General features: G+C 35.2%; 2 protein-coding genes across 13 annotated transcripts in view; one reads left to right on the forward strand and one right to left on the reverse strand.

Moving 5' to 3' along the window:
* SCEL (sciellin) overlaps window positions 1-16,608 on the forward strand; it is a 732,032-nt gene that overhangs the window by 309,620 nt on the left and 405,804 nt on the right. The window lies entirely within an intron of this gene.
* Window positions 1-16,608, reverse strand: part of MYCBP2 (MYC binding protein 2) — a 254,870-nt gene that overhangs the window by 130,394 nt on the left and 107,868 nt on the right. For all 12 annotated transcript variants that reach the window (XM_081815062.1, XM_081815063.1, XM_081815067.1 and 9 more), the window contains 8 exons: window positions 14,792-14,964; window positions 13,574-13,699; window positions 13,355-13,482; window positions 8,224-8,315; window positions 6,090-6,224; window positions 4,644-4,727; window positions 3,326-3,422; window positions 463-655 (listed from right to left, as the gene is read on the reverse strand). In XM_081815062.1, the coding sequence (XP_081671188.1) occupies window positions 463-655; window positions 3,326-3,422; window positions 4,644-4,727; window positions 6,090-6,224; window positions 8,224-8,315; window positions 13,355-13,482; window positions 13,574-13,699; window positions 14,792-14,964 (1,028 nt within the window). The remainder of the gene's footprint in view (window positions 1-462; window positions 656-3,325; window positions 3,423-4,643; window positions 4,728-6,089; window positions 6,225-8,223; window positions 8,316-13,354; window positions 13,483-13,573; window positions 13,700-14,791; window positions 14,965-16,608) is intronic.

Raw genomic sequence — 16,608 nt, forward strand, 5'->3', positions numbered from 1 at the left:
AGCTAAAGATTGCAAGTACTCATAACCAAGAAATGAAACAATTTAGAGTTAAATGTGGTCCAAAATAATTTCTTTTAAAAATCTAAGTAGGGCAAAAAACAAACAAACAAACAAACAAAAACAACAGGAACATTGGTTTCAGCATTTAAGTCCAAATGAGTTGTTCAAAAAATTTCTATTTGACCGAATCCGTTTAAAATAATACATTCTTAGAGTATTTTTTTAGCTTAACATGAATTTTTGTTATCAACACGTAATCTGTTTTATTCTTTGTAAGTAAATAAATAATAAGGCAAGCTTAATAAATAATAAAAAATAAATACAGCAAGCCGACTTTCTTCCCTCATTTTAGGAGAAGATTAAAGGCAGCTGGGGATCTTAAACTCCTGGTTATCCCTATACAGACCTTCCCAATGTGTCAAATATTTTCTCCCTAAAGTAATTTAAAAACATGCTTCATACCTGATACTGGGTAAATTTCACAGGTATAGACACGCAATAACCTCAGACAACAGGTACCCACAAAGCGCAGTCTCTCTAGATCTAGAAGTGTAGCTGTGAACTGGAATCCTTTTAATCCTCTAAGTTCTTCAACTCCTAAGACTAAGGTGGTCCAGCTCCAGTGAAGAATACTTAACAATGACTCAAAACATTCCTAATCCAGAATATAAAAAAACAGATAACAATTAGTTCAAATGATACCATAGGCTGAATCAAATGCAGAGATGACAGTGAACTTCAAAACTTTATTTGAACTTCTTTACTGAGTTTTGATTAGCCCAAATAATGGATATTTTATTAGTTCATTGATCACATTACCATTAGGAATATCTTTGAAGTTTGACAAAAAAGGTAAAGTAGTTAGGCATGTATAAAAACAACATTCTTCAATATTTGCCTATTTATTTTTAAAAAGATTTATTTATTTGTTTGAGGGAAGAGAACATACAAGCAAGTAGGGGGATGGGCAGAGGGATAGAATCCCAAGCAGACTCTGCACTGAGCATGGAGCCGGCTGGATCTTACGACTTATGAGATTATGACCTGAGCCAAAACCAAGAGCCAGAGGCTTAAATGACTGAGCCACTCAGGTGCTCCCATATTTGCCTATTTAAAAATACGTTTTTGTTTCCCTGCTACCAACCTATCTAGTTTATCATATAAGGGAAAAAATTAAAAACATTTACAAATACATGATTACTTGAAAGCAAAATTAAACTCTACACTGTTACTATAGTATTATATAAATAAGCCAAAAGTATTTAAAACACCTTAATAATTTTTTTTAAAGATTTATTTATTTATTTATTTGAGAGAGCGAGAATGAGAGAGAGTACATGAGAGGGGGGAGGGTCAGAGGGAGAAGCAGACTCCCCGCCGAGCAGGGAGCCCGATGCGGGACTCGATCCAGGGACTCCAGGATCATGACCTGAGCCGAAGGCAGTCGCTTAACCAACTGAGCCACCCAGGCGCCCCCACCTTAATAATTTTTTAATATAATAAAGTATTTTATTTAGTATCAGGTATTGGTGACAGTATCAAATAACTTATTTTATGTCTACATATTAAATTTTACCACACAAACTACAGCTAACCCTTGATAAACAAGTTAATAGAAGATAAAATTTAACTAGAAAATAGTAAAAAATTCTTACTAGATTTTTAAATTCTACAATATGGGTTTAGGGTAGTGGGCATCCCTTTCAGTTCTAGTGGTTCTGCGGGCTTTACCATACTTACATGATGACAAATACTAGATCATCTCAAAGCAAAGCACTTATTCTCTCATCCCCACCAAATTCCAGTCCTCTGGTATAGTAATACCAAGAATAAGAGTTTATAGTTTAGTTTTTTAAAGAAATAGTTGAATACATTTCTTATATAAAGATAACAATTACCTAATGACCACAAAACCACTTAGACATACATGTCAAAAAATTACTAAGCACAGAAAAAGAGATCACTGAAAAAGACATACAAAGTCAAGATACTTATTTGGATCAAAAGGTATCTAACTGATATTAATACTAAAAGGATGCCAAAATACCAAGGAGCCAAAGTTCTTGTAATCTCTTATTGCAAGCACTATCTCTATAACTACCACAGATCTTTTGGAAGGTCATTTGGCATGATATATCAAAATTTAAATCAGCACACTTCCAGTAGAAATATTCACATAAGTACGTAAGTAGTCAAAGATGCATAGGGAAGGACATAATCGTAAAAAAACAAGAAATAAATAGTCCTTTGATAGGTACAGGGTTGAATAAATTAAGGGTACAACTATTTTACAGGATGCTATGCAAATACAAGATTAACATAGAACCAAATATACTAACATGGATTATTCCTTGATACTACGAAAATTTTAAAAAGGAAGATGTAAAACTTTATCATTACAAACAGAGCTGTACAGCATACTGTATATATAAACTAACAAGTCTGTGTATGTATAAAAATGGTCTGGAAGGATATACATCAAAATTTAAACAGTAACAGAGTGATAGGGAAAGAACTTTAGTATACTTTTAACATAGGTTTATCCCCACTCCACCCTCTTCCCAACCAGGAATGTATATTAATCTTTTGATTTAAAAAACTAATTAAAAAAGGGGAAAAAAAAAAAGCATTCATCCTACACAGTTCATGAACATGAAAGACTACCAACTATATTAATAAATCACATTCATATAGGGCCTTACAATGTAAGATGCATTTTTGCATCCCTTATCTCATTAGAAATTCATAATGATGCTATCACAAGGTTTATTTAAATAACTGGCATAAGAATGCTCAACTAATAAATGAAAGAACAAGAACTTAACTCAGACTTCCTGGGCACACATACCATGATCTCTCAATTACATCATGTTGGCTTTCCATTCTACACTGGCAACCCCAGTAATGTAGCATATCTTTAAATGTAAAATGTGGATGGTCAAGTAGTTCAACAGAGTCCTTAGTTAGATAAACAACTCTTCTATTTAGCTCCTCAAGCATTAGGCTACCACTTTTTGTCAGTATCAGTTTTAACTTTTCTTTGACTTTTTAACTCCTTCAGCATATGCACTTATACATGATTAACAAGAAAACCCACCAGTTATATCAGTTCATGTTGAAGTTCATGTTAAAGTCAGCCAACATCTCTACCTTCCCATTATTGAAAGGGCATACTCTTTGGCCCAGGATCTCAGTAATACAAAAACACATCTGAGTTCATAAAACTGTGCTGAGATGAACTCTTAGAAGAGTGGCTAAATGCAAAACATCAAAATGAAATGGGAGCACTGGACAAAAAACCTGAAATTTTAAAAAAATGGCTTACCACTGAGACAGTTCTTGCAAAAGATCTCTTTAAAATGTGTACAGGTTCGCTGGTTTGCTGTTTGCCTTTTGAAGCACTGCCATCACTGGTTGGAAGTCTGACGGTAGCAGACACACAGAAATTTATGTTGGAAAGTCCAAAGACATTTTTCTTTTCAAAATATACATTTTGTAAGAGCAAAATATGCTACTATTAAATATTAAGTGCTATATTATTAAGAAGTTATTCCACTAGTGTACCCAGGAGTAGTCCGAGCAACTTGCTATGTTCATAATGCTACATGTTACAAACACAAACTATAATAAATTGCATAAAAACAAACAAAAATCTCTTCTTGGGAAAACTGAGGTTTATACCACCTAGATTCTTAAAGTGATTACTAGGGAAGGAAAACATGAGAGACAGTCACTGTTCTAGAGGTATTTCTTTAGATTTTATTGCTACTCAAAGAATGACATATTTTAGTAGGGTTTATATCTATTCAAATTCTTCATTCTAAATATTACTGCAGTAGTTTATTAGAAATAGATGGATACACAGGCATATGCTTCCATGTCTCAAATACATGAAGTAATTAAAATTCTTAAATAATGTTATAAATATAATAAATATTATCACATGGACAAGTTATTATTTGATATTTCAAGTAAAAGGAAATTTTTCAGCTGTAAGGGATTTTCTTTTTTTTTTTTTAAGATTTATTTAGAAAGAGAGAGAAAGAAAGAGAGAGAGTTGGGGGGAGGGGGACAGAGAGAGACAGTTACAAGTTACTGAGCATGGAGCCCAAGGTGGGGCTTGATCGTACCACCCTGAGATCACGACCTGAGCTGAAACCAAGATCAGACACCTAACCGAATGCGCCACCCAGGCGCCCCTCAGCAGTAAGGGATTTTCTATTCATTCCATCACAGTACAAACAGGAAACATAAGACAACAGCAAATCAATCAGGCCTGCATCTGAAGTCCCCATCTAACACCCCAACAGCATTTCTCTGAGACAAATTTTTATTACTTTATAATATTTTGAAATGGGTATGAAAATCCAGATTAAAAAATAAGTTATTAAAATACTGTTAATGGCATAATACAGATAATCTGAGTCATGAGGTAAAGTTTAAAATTAAGCTTGATGTAGAAGATGTTTAAAAATATATAAAATAAGTGCTTTTGTTAAAAATAGCTGTATTTCTACTGGTATATTATAACTTGCTGAATGCTTCAAATAATTTCTTTCATTATGTCACATATATTTTATAGTATCCTAGATCATTATAACAAGGGACTAAATCTATTAATTAACTATAAATATGCTAAATACCTGTATAATAATTGAGGTATCTGACCAGCATTAACATCTGTACCATTATTTGACTTCTTTGAACTCTTAAATTGGAAAACCACCCTAAGAAAGAAAAAAAATAACAATGATACCAAAAAACATGATTCAAGATCCATGAAAGAAAATAAGAAATTTGACAATAGTGTTTTCAAATTTTATGTTAATGAAGATAGATTCATTCTTTAAGGAAAAACACAAGTAAAAAGGAATTGTTTTTATTTTGGTTCAAGCTCTGAATGGCTTAATGAATAAAATGAAGGAATTAAACCTGATCATGAACTCCTGGATAAGCAGCTGTCCTGCCCCCTTTTAGTACCCCCCAGCTCAACTTTAACCAGAACAATAAGCTTTTAACAAAATATTTCAACTTACAAACAGTTTAAAATCTGTTCAACCGCACACATGATAAGCTTTAGCTTCAAACTGCTGTGATATTCCATAGTTCAATAAACTGCATATGGAATCACACAGTCCAGGATCAAGGCAGTCTCCCCAGTGCTAGCTCACAATCTTAGAGTAAGTCTGAAAGGGATACTTTACAGCAGACTTAATTTTTCTATGGCATTCTACTTGAACATTCAGGAACAAAGAATTCTCCTCATTAATTAGTCTGTTCTGTTTTTGGTAAGCTCTGTTATGAATTGAACAAAACTATGTGAAATATACTATTACATAACTTCTACTCATTTCAAATAGTTTATGCTCAAGAAGAGTAAGGAGTAAATTAAATTTCTCTTCTAAAATAATGGTCCTTTCAAACACACTAATCCAGAGTACTGAGAATAAAGAAGATTAGAGTCAAGCAATTCCAGGTCCAGATTGGGTCCTGCTACACAACAGTGATACGATGTGCAGCAAATCACTTCACCTCCTGTCTCTCTATTCCCAAGTGGAAAACAGAGCTAATAACAGCTTCACAAAATTGTTGAATCAAATGAGAATACAGATATGAAAGTGTTTTATAAACTAAAAAGCACTCCATATATGAAATTTAAACGGTAAATCTCCCCCACATCTTATTACAACTATACCATCTCATATTGCTAAAACTGAAATTTTTATAAACGTTTTTATAAGCACTGTCAAATTTTACAGCAACTGTTTCTTTTTTATGGTTTCCAAATTCCTCAATCTTCTTGTCACTTCATATAATTTCTAATGGGAAATAAGTTCTTAAATGATATAACACCCAGAAATACATACAAATGACAAATGACAAGAGCAAAGAGTAGCAGTCCTATTCTCTCCCTGTTCTGTCTAGACCTTAATCTGGCATGAGACTGCATAAATTTAATGTTTGGCAGTCACATTATGTTCTAGTCTTACTGACATTTTTATCCTCCTGGAAGACCTCTGAGCTGCTAAAACAATATTCCACTAACAAAAATGAGAGTTGCTTAAGTAATACTTAAACATTTTGCTTACCCATCATCTGTGGTAATAGAAGCTTGTCCATGAGATCCACAGTCACTGCTGGGTCCGGACACTCGAGCCCATGCTACATACCACCAACCAGCTTGCAAGAGAACTGGTTCATCAAACATCATTGCATATTTTTCTCTGAGAGAAAAATTAGTGAGTCAAAGACAATGCCTTTGCACTTCCCTGTTACATATATTTATTTGTTTTAAATCCTTCATAACAAAACATGAAATTCATTGTGTAAGATTCTTATTGAATATCATTAAAAACCTTCTATTTTAAAAAGTCTGAAAAAAATTAAAAATCAAAAAATCTGGACAGGAACATAGAAATAATAGTCATTTGTGTCATGGTGATGAACTCCTCACCATGAATTCTAAAACTTGCTTAAATATTATAAAGGTCTCATATTAAAATACAAATTTTTTTAATTGGTAAAAAAAAATGCCAGTTTAGTTGGAAAATAAAACTCTGAATTTTAGTTTTAAAGTGTTTTGAGAGGAAGCATATTAATAAAATGGTTCTGGAGTCAGATGGCCTGAGTTCAAGGCTCAGCTTCGTGATTTGCTAGTTGTGTAACTTTGAGCAAGTTATTACACCCTTTCTGCGACTCAGTTTATTCATCTGAAAATAGGGATGAAGATGATGTCTAGATCACAGGATTGTTCTGAGGATTGAGGAAATTCAGATAAAGTATTTGGAACTGTGCCTGTCACATAGTAATTACACAAAAAATTTTACTAAAATAGAAGGAGAAAGCTTGTATATAAATAGGAGATCTGATAAAGATATACACAAGTTATAAAGTTTTAGGTAACAGAGTATAGTGGTTATAGCTGGGGTAGAGAAAAGAATTAAGGGTATCTGAGGAAGGGAACAAATTCATGCACTGTAGAGGTATAAAAGTACAAAACAGGACTTGAAAATGACAAGGGGTCCAGTTAGGTTAAAGCATTAAGACAGATAAAAAAGAATAGTAGGTAGAAAGTTAAAAAAGATGTTGTAAAAGATAACTTTAAAGTCCTTTAATGCTGGCCTTAGGAACCTGGGCTTTGTTAGTAGGGAAATGAATAAAATCTAGATGATTCTCTATATGTGAAACAATATATTTTTTGACTCATAATCATATGCTCAAAAATAAACACTAAGTGACAATGGCATCTTAAGGCTTTGTTAAAAATTAATCAACTAATTTCCTAAAATTTTCCTAATCTTCATTTCTATATCACATAAAAAAAACAACTAAAAAATATCTCCTGATACTGGTGAATGTTTACAGTGAAAAAATAGTAAAAATTTTCTTTAGGTTTACAATTTTGTTCTCAAAAGTATTTATCTGTTAAAAGCAAACTTAATGCCTTACTACCATTTTTAGCAAACACACATTTTCACTAGCAAAAAGCTTATGTATAACACACAAGGTTTTAACATAGTTATTACTGGGAAGTACAGTGTACTATTACTATTATGAGGTTCAATTTATTTTTTTTCTCATCATTATATCCCCTGATTCAAATCACTAACTTGTCATAACACAGTGTTGGGAGATAATTCTTGGGATTACACAGAGAGGACTGGTAAAAGCTAATTCTCTTCATACTTCTAATGAAGCTTTATAAATAAACATCCAGATTCTGGTAACAGGAAACCTACTATCCTAACAGGTTTCAGTAAAAAGCGGGCCACGTCCCTGTGTGTTATAACCAAGCACATACTACGGGCATGGTGTCAGGGCACACAAGTGATGTGAATTATGGCCCTCTGACTGTTTGGTACTGTAGATACAATGCTACAGGTAGTAGATAACTGTAGGACATCATTAGAAAGCTAGCACAGTAGGTGCTCTCTAAGTGATGCATGAAAACAAAAGTGTGCAAAATATATGTATATTTTCACGTTATCTTCACTGGAGAAACAATTTGTTTTATAAAATACAAATATGGAAAATACTATTAGTTTTAGTGTAGCCCTGTTAAGTGCAACCCGTACCTTACGTAATATACAACTTAAGTCCTCAAGCATCTGATCACAGATTATTTAAAAGAGCAATCGTACGTTTCTTCAGTTACGATGAACTGCTCACAGCCCGTCTGTGAGCATAGGTGAGGCTGAGACTGAGTAAGGGGGGCATCTTTACCTGGCAGCACAGTCATACGCCAACACGTCAGTCTCTGCAAGAAGGTCTCCGTCGGTTTCATGATCTCCTCCATCAGGACCCAATTCGAACAGCTGGGGAAAGGAGAAAAACACATCATGTCCAGTCGCTCAGTCATGCAAACCTGCTGAATAATATGTTTATGATTCTGGGTGTTTCCAATAATGTGATGGACACTGCAGAATGTAAAAATCAGAATGCCTGCTTTTTTAATGTTAAATACACAAACCTACATATTTGAATTAAGAAACTTATGGTCTATATTCTCAGTTTTCCTTATTTATATATTCATCTATTTAGAGCAAATGCTCCAAGCTGTTCTGTACCAAATATAAACATGTGAAGGAGGTAAGAGAACTCAACCAATGCATTTTATCTAAGTGAGCTTTCAAATGAGGAAGAAGTTTGCTTCACACTTACAATCTGTGAGATCTGGGATCCAGTTTCCTCATCCATAAAAGGAAGATGGATGCTAACAGTGCCTACTTCGTAGTAATTGTGAGAATTACGTGAAGTAATACTTATGGAACACTTAGAAAAATACCCAGAAAGAAAGGCTACAGAAGTGTTAGCTATGGAGAGACAGAGGAGTAACAGAAGATAAGGATCCTTAAAAACACAGGTAACAAAAAGTAGTTCAAGGTAATACTGCATGGGAAAAGAAGAGATGAAGAGTATGAAAGAAAATGGTTATAAAATAAGGGGAGGACCAGACAGTGTGGGATAAGGATAAGACAGAAGATATCAAAGAGGAAAAGTGATGAAATTAAATGAAAATGAAGGAGAATTATCAGGAAGAGATCTTTTTTCTTTAAAAATGGACCAATACATAACAAAAACTCTTATTTCTCTGGAGAATTATAACAGGTGAACTACAAAAAAGGCAGATAAAACACTAAGGACAAAGAGAAGGGAGCATTAAAACTTCCTGGACAATTACTATGCTAGACGTCTCATTTTTTCAATTATATGCTAATGATTTAAAAACCTGTCTCCAGCTCAGATCTTGTTCTCAACAGTCACTGCATACCCCACTCCACCCACCGCCCACCACCAGCTGGATCTCACTAGCTCTAAAGGGACTCACTTCCCTCTCCCCTGCTTTCCCTGTTCTGATTAATGGCACTATCAGTCACCTACTCACTCAGATAAAAAACCTGGAATAATCCTTTTTTCTGTATCCTTCTGCCATCACTACATCTATTCTACTGCTGGTACCAAAGCTTGTCAGTTCAAGCATGCTCACTGTTACTAGCTAGAACTCATCAGTCTTCTTATCTCCATTCTCTCTTTGCTCTGGCCCGTACTCCACAAAGCTGACCCCTAGTACTCTTTTTAAAATGAGTATCTGATTAGAATACTTCTCTAATTTAAAATTCTTCAATGGTTTTTCATTTCCTTCTTTGTAGCATGACATACAGGCTCCCCTGCTTATGTTCAACAAATACTTCTCAACAAATACTGTGTACCAGGCACAATTCTAGACACTTGGCATACAGGTATGAACAATGCAAACAAAAGAATGGGGGCTACTGGAAATAAGTTTGAGGGTGAGGGCGAGGATTTAGTTTTAAATAGGTTCACCAGAGAGTCAAGACCTGAAGATAATGAGGAAGTGATCACACAGGTATTGAAGTAAAGAGCTGTAGTCAGAGGGAGTAGCCAATGCAAAGGTCCTAAGGTTTGACTATGCGTGGTTTGTCTGAGGAACAACAGCAGGCCAGTGTGGCTGGATTAGAGTGAGGCAGCTAGTATAACGTAAGGTCAGAATGATAATGGCACTCAGTTCTATGGTGTTTTGTGGGCTCTTCTAAGGCCTGTGGCTTTTAATCTAATGTACGAAGACACTGCAGGAATCTGAAGAGAGGAGTGGCAGAGTCTGGTGTACATATTAAAAAAATCTCTCTGCTGTACTGAGAATAGACCAAAGGGAACAATGACAGAAGCAGAACACAAGCTGGGAGGCTACTGTCATAATCCAGGTGAGAATGGCTGTGGTTGAGAATGACTGGGTACCAGGGACAGTTTTCAGAAGTGGTTAAATCCTGGATTTATTTTCAGAGGGTAGCCAATAGTGTTTGCTGCTGAAGGGGATGTGGGGTGTGACAGAGGGAAGGCAATGATGACTCCAAGATTTTTGACCTAAGCAGCTGGAAGAATAAGGTTAACTCTATTCTAGGTCAGTTAGCTGGGATGGAGAAAATATGAGAAGAGCAGGTATAGAGAGATGACCAGAAGCCTAGTGTTGAAGATGTTATATCCGAAATGCCTATTAGCTATCCAAGTGGAGAAGTGAAGTAGGCAGCTGTATATATGATTTTGGAGGTTTAATAATAAGAAGAAAAATACTTAAAGCCATAAGGCTGGATCACTATGGGGATGAGTAGATTTAAAAAGTGTCCAAGACTGAGTTCTGTCACTCTAACACGTAGAGGTCCAGAAGATGACGAGTAACCAGCCTGAGACTTAGAAGAGCAGTCAGTGAGACAGAAGGAAAACCAAGTGTGGTATTATGGGAGCCAAGTGAAGACAGTATATAAAAGAAGGGGTTGATAGGATTAAATTAGGTCGACTGGTTAAAGAAGATGAGGACTGAGACTTGACCACTGGCTTCAGCAATCAGAAATCACTCACATCCTTGACAAGAGCAGTTTTGGTAGAGTGGGTGGGGCAAGAAGAGTAGGTTAGAGTAGGTTAGAGTAGGAGTAGGTTAGAGTAGGTTCAAGAAGGAATGGGAAGAGAGAGAATGGAAAGAGAAAGTATAGAAAGTTAAGAATATGTACAGAGTCCAACTAGGTGGCTAGTCCAAAACAAGTATACAAGTACCTTTGCCCAGGGTAGTTAGTAGTGGAAGAGTCTCGTAGCAGGAGGAAAGAGATAAAAGAGGACCCCCCACCCCCCGCCCCAATCAAGAAAGAGGTCTAGGTTTCTGCCTTAGGGTAACAAGCATATGGTGGATGGTACTATTCAAGAGAAGAACCACTGGAAGAGAGCCACATCTTGGGGAAAGACCATGAATTCAGTCGCAATATAAAGACCAACAACTGTCATGCCTTTAAAGCACTTACATGGAAATGGGTCAAAGAAGAAGTCTGAGCTGGAGATCTAAATTTGGGCATTATGGTATGCTGACAGCTATTTAAACTTCAGGCTTAGAAGAGAATGTTTAGGAGAAAATATAGAGTGAAGAAATAGGGGCTAGGGCTGAGCCTAGAAGAACTCCAACACTGAGTGGCCTGGTAGAAGAGGACAAACCTACAAAAGAGAAGAAACAACCAGAGATATGAAAACAAAACAACAAAAAAAGAGATTTACTGCCAGAAAAAAAAACGTGTACCTGAAAGAGGTGAATGGAGGCAAAAAAAAAGACTTCTGTTGGAAAACCTTAGTCTACTCATTAATAACTGAATCTTCTTTTTAAAAGATTTTATTTATTTTTGTGAGAGAGAGTGCATGAGCTGGGGGAGAGCAGGCTTCCCGCTGAGCAAGGAGCCCGATGCAGGGCTCGATCCCAGGACCCTGAGATCATGACTTGAGCCCAAGGCAGACGCTTAACCGACTGAGCCACCCAGGTGCCCCAATAACTGAATTTCAAAGGCAAGTTCACTTTCAAGGAATGGGAGGAGTAAAAGAGGATTTGAGACTTGGAAAAAAAAAAATGACACCTAATTTAAAAACAGCATTGTGGAAGGCCTATATACTTCTATACCACAACTACGGGAGATAAGGGCCACTATGGTGTTCAATATTATCAAAACAAAACAAAAAACCTTTCAGGAACAGAAAAAAAAATGTATCTTCTCGATAAACTTACTAGACATTGCCAACTAGCACTGTATCATTGAGTTTGCTTCTCTATCTTGACTTCAAATCAAGACATCTTCAAGTAACCCTTTGAAAGCAGTTGCTCTAAGCCAAAAACCAAAACTGTTTTATATTCCCTTTTCTTTCTTTCCCTTCCTTCCTTTCTCTCTCTCTCTCTTTCTATATATGTACCTAGAAGCAAATATTTTTTAAAAGTTTGTCGGTTCTGGTTGGGCCTCTATGGGAAGTGTCCTCAAAAACCATCACAGTAAGGGAGTTTTAACATATTACTATAAGTTTTAGAAACCACTGAGAGAAGTAAGAAAAGATCTCCTAAACAGACAGCATTTAATTAGAATTTTTAATGAAGCCTGCTACTGAAATTAAGGCACAAACTATAGTTTCCTCTCTTACCTTATTTTAAAATTATTTTTAATTATTTTTATTTTTAGTTTTTTTTTGGAGAGAGAGAGAGAGCATGAGCTTACACGTGTAAGCAGGGGTGGGGAGGTTGGGGCAGAAGGAGGGGGAGAGAGAGAATCTTAAACGGGCTCCATCCCCAGTGCGGAGCCCAATTTGGGGCTCGATCTCAGGACCCTGAGATCATGACCTGAGCCAAAACCAAGAGTCAGAGAGACATTTAACCAACTGAGCCACAGAGGCGCCCCTCTCTTTTACTTAAAGGTAAAATCAGATTAATTTGAGAAGTGGAACATTTAAGCTATTAGTGAATTTTCAAAGAATGAGCACATCCTTTGCTTGGAATAACTGCAGACCCTTTCTCAGATGAACAGGTATAATTAACTCAGGACTTTTGATTATTTTTATTTTGTCTATCCGATGAAATCCATACCCCATATTCCATCTCTCACTTCATCCCTGGTCCCCGTCTTAGGGTGATCATGTCTGTTTACACAGTATTTGGCATCAAAAACGCTAAAAACTTTTAAAGCTACATCAAAATGTCCCTGCATCAAAACAGCTGTGCCCCGTCATTAAAGTGGCTAACAGAAAGGAGGCATATCAAAATGTCCTGCTATTCCTAGACCACTAGGAAGCTCAGCACAAAGGATTGAGATGAACTAGTCTTTTTCAGCCTGAAATTATTAAGAAATCACTTTCTATTCATTTCCTCCCATCCTGACTTTTGATTTTCTAATGAGTCAATAGATTTAGTATTATTGCATTACATTTTAGCAGTGTTTCCTCAAGTCCTTTTTTATTATATATTATATAGATAAAATCATAAACTAAGTCAAAGCCAACATCTTCAAACAAAAAAGGGCAACAGTGTCAACAAACTGCTTACCTTAATTTTAGCAGTATATTCTCCTCTACCTCCAAACAAACCAAGGCCACCAAGTAAAATATCAGTGTCAGCACTAAAACGTATAGCTTCTACTGAATGAGCAGAGTAACCCCAGCCCCCTCCATGACCTAAAAGATACAAATAATAATTTATGTTGTAAAATATCTATATATATATTTCACTTACATGCCAATATTTCCTAGACATAAATATACATACTTTCAAACCTGTTTACTACACTATAATCTTCTTTGGAATAAACCTTCATTACTGCTTGAGTCTCCTCCTCTGTACTTGCAACACCCATTTTTAAATCCTGCATAGTTGCTAAGGTATCAAGGCAACCTAAAAACAAACAAACAAACAAAAATTCAACTCCTTGAAATTAAAATTTCCCACTATATTGATGGTATGAGATGCTGTAGGGGATAAATTAAAATAATAAACTCTGAGTGTGCCAATAAATGTATTCCAAGCTTTAAACAATGTTTCACGAAAGAACACCGACAACCAATAAGAATTCCCCTCTGTTTGGGTAATTATCATATTTAAACACATTCTATATGTCAATGTTTTGCAAAAAACTTTATCTTTGAAAAGTTGGAATCCCTCAATCTTTGAGCCTTTACAGGGTTCTTCCTTTTATGAAACCCTGAGTTACTTCTAGATTCTTAAAGTTCTATTATGAGGAAGACACAGCAGCCTGAGAGAACCTTAATCAATGCGAGTTCTGGATGTTTACAATGATTACCAGATAAAATTTGAGAAAAAAGAAGCAAGGAATTATATGTATGATCTAGTAATTATACTTAGGAACATGATTTCACAACTGCGTATTTTAGATAAGCATGAATGAGTCTTTTTAAGGATCCTTTTTAAAAGCAATAAAATAAGTAGTTACGTGGACTGGTGTAAAATTTCTATGAAAAGAATATATATATATATATTCTGAAAAAATGCTGTATTATAAATTAAATAGAAGTGAAGTTGATGTACTGTGGAAAACTGTGTTATATAAGAGACAGAAGTAATATGTATAAAATTCATAATTACATAAATATATTTTATAGAATTTGTTATTTTAAAATAAAGTATGCAAATTAAGTATTATAATTATACATCTGAATATTCTAACTGCATCTCTAAAGTTTATATATTTAAGCCGAACAAAAACATTAAGAAAAATCTGCCTGCTAGAATTATATTCAGGAATGCTTTATATTTGGGCATATATGAATTATGTGGGTTCAAGTCTGATATATTGGTGTTTGGGGGATGGACAAACCTCTTAAAGTTAGAGGGTTTAACTTAGATTGCACCTAGCATGTTGTTGTTTAACACACAAGAGAAAATGAAACACAAACCTAAATATTCTCTCAAAAAAGTTCTCAGCACATATTAATGAAAATTAGCTGATCATCAAAAGAGCAAGCCTACCTAGAATGTGCAAAGCTGCATGAGATCGGGTGGTGAGAGCCCTTGATCCTGCTGGTAAGGCAAGTTCAGGACTGAGAATACTACATCTGGATTGCATGTCTGCTGAAGAAGGAAGTCTGGCATCAGCAACCACTGCATTGTAACACCACAGTTCTCTAGTATTTGGTCGAAACCTTCAAGAAAGAATAATCACAGCACTTCAACATACAGTTTCTAAATTTCTAAAGTACAACTGATACAAAGAGAATATAGTCAGCTTAAAGAGGACAAAATGTAGTTCATTATTTTCTCGGAGTTAAATATATAAATAAAATTATTGGTCACTAGAAGTGAAATAATTTGAATGAAACAGTTCTACAGATCACGAAACGTTACGAGTAACAGAGCAATGGAAAACATGATGCATCCATATATGAAGCTTCTGCACAACAAAAACTCCATAAATAACATTTAAAGACAAAGGGCAAGTTGAAAGAAAATAGCTGACACATACATATGAGACAAAACAACAGTATCTACAATATATATGAGCTCCTGCAACCAGTAAGAGACAATCAACCCAGTATCAAAAATGGGCAAAAGACCTGGAATGCGGTTTTCAGAAAGGAAGCACAAGTAAAGGGTACGTAGATACTCAAACACTCATAAACAGTAACCCCTAAGGGACCCACAATACCCTCCAACCATTACCTCATTTCTCTTATCTCTTCCATAAATAATTCTCAAAAAGCTGCCTCTACTTCTTTACCACTTTTTTTTTTTTTTGCTATAAATTCTTTTTGGAAAAGTTGTTTTTATCAACTACAGAGTACATACAAAAGAAGAGTAACAAAATATTTTCAATATGAGGTATGAAGAATAATGGTATAATGTGCACTAGTAAAAAGAATATTACCATTATCTTTTAAGTACCCTGGCTCTCCTTCCCTACCCACTCTCCTTCCCTACCTAATTTCTTCCCCTTTCCTTCAAAAGTAGCAATTACCTGGAATTTTAAAAGTTTATCATTCTCTTGCTTTTATGATTTTTCATATGTTTATATCAAAATTGTATATTACTTAAATTTCACATTTTGAATTGTACATGAACAGGATACACCATGTGTTCTTCTGTGGTTAGCTTTCTTCAAACAACAGAATATTCTTAACAATGTATTTTTACAGTGGTATATGACTGTAAGTTCATTTATTCTTGTTGTTGTAAAATATTAATAGCTCATGTGACTACATTACAACTATTTGTCCATTCTATTACTGATAGCAAAAAAATCAAAACCACTCTATTTTCCACTACAAAAAAAATGCTGCTATGGATAATTTTATACATAGCTCCTAAAGCATAAGTACGAGATTAGATAGGAAGGAAGAACAAAATCCTCATTTTTTCATTAACTGGTATGCCTACACAGAAAACAATGATTATTTTGAAAATCTGATTTGTGTCAGATACAGCTAGCATTCAGATTCATTTATTAAGAATGGTCTTCTCCATCAATGGTGCTTGATGATCCAAATTTACTAAATATAAGAGCAATTAAATCCAAATCTTTGGGGGCGCCTGGGTGGCTCAGTCGTTAAGCGTCTGCCTTCGGCTCAGGTCATGATCCCAGGGTCCTGGGATCGAGTCCCGCATCAGGCTCCCTGCTCGGCAGGAAGCCTGCTTCTCGCTCTCCCACTCCCCCTGCTTGTATTCCTGCTCTCGCTATCTCTCGCTCTGTCAAATAAATAAATAAAATCTTAAAAAAAAAAAAAGATTTAAATTCAAATCTTTGGTATATATCCAAAAGAACTGAAAGGAGAATCTTTTTTTTTTTTTTT

Source organism: Leptonychotes weddellii, chromosome 3 (genome assembly GCF_054177405.1).
Source record: "Leptonychotes weddellii isolate Sample4059 chromosome 3, ASM5417740v2, whole genome shotgun sequence".
NCBI classification, from domain to species: Eukaryota; Metazoa; Chordata; class Mammalia; order Carnivora; family Phocidae; genus Leptonychotes; species Leptonychotes weddellii.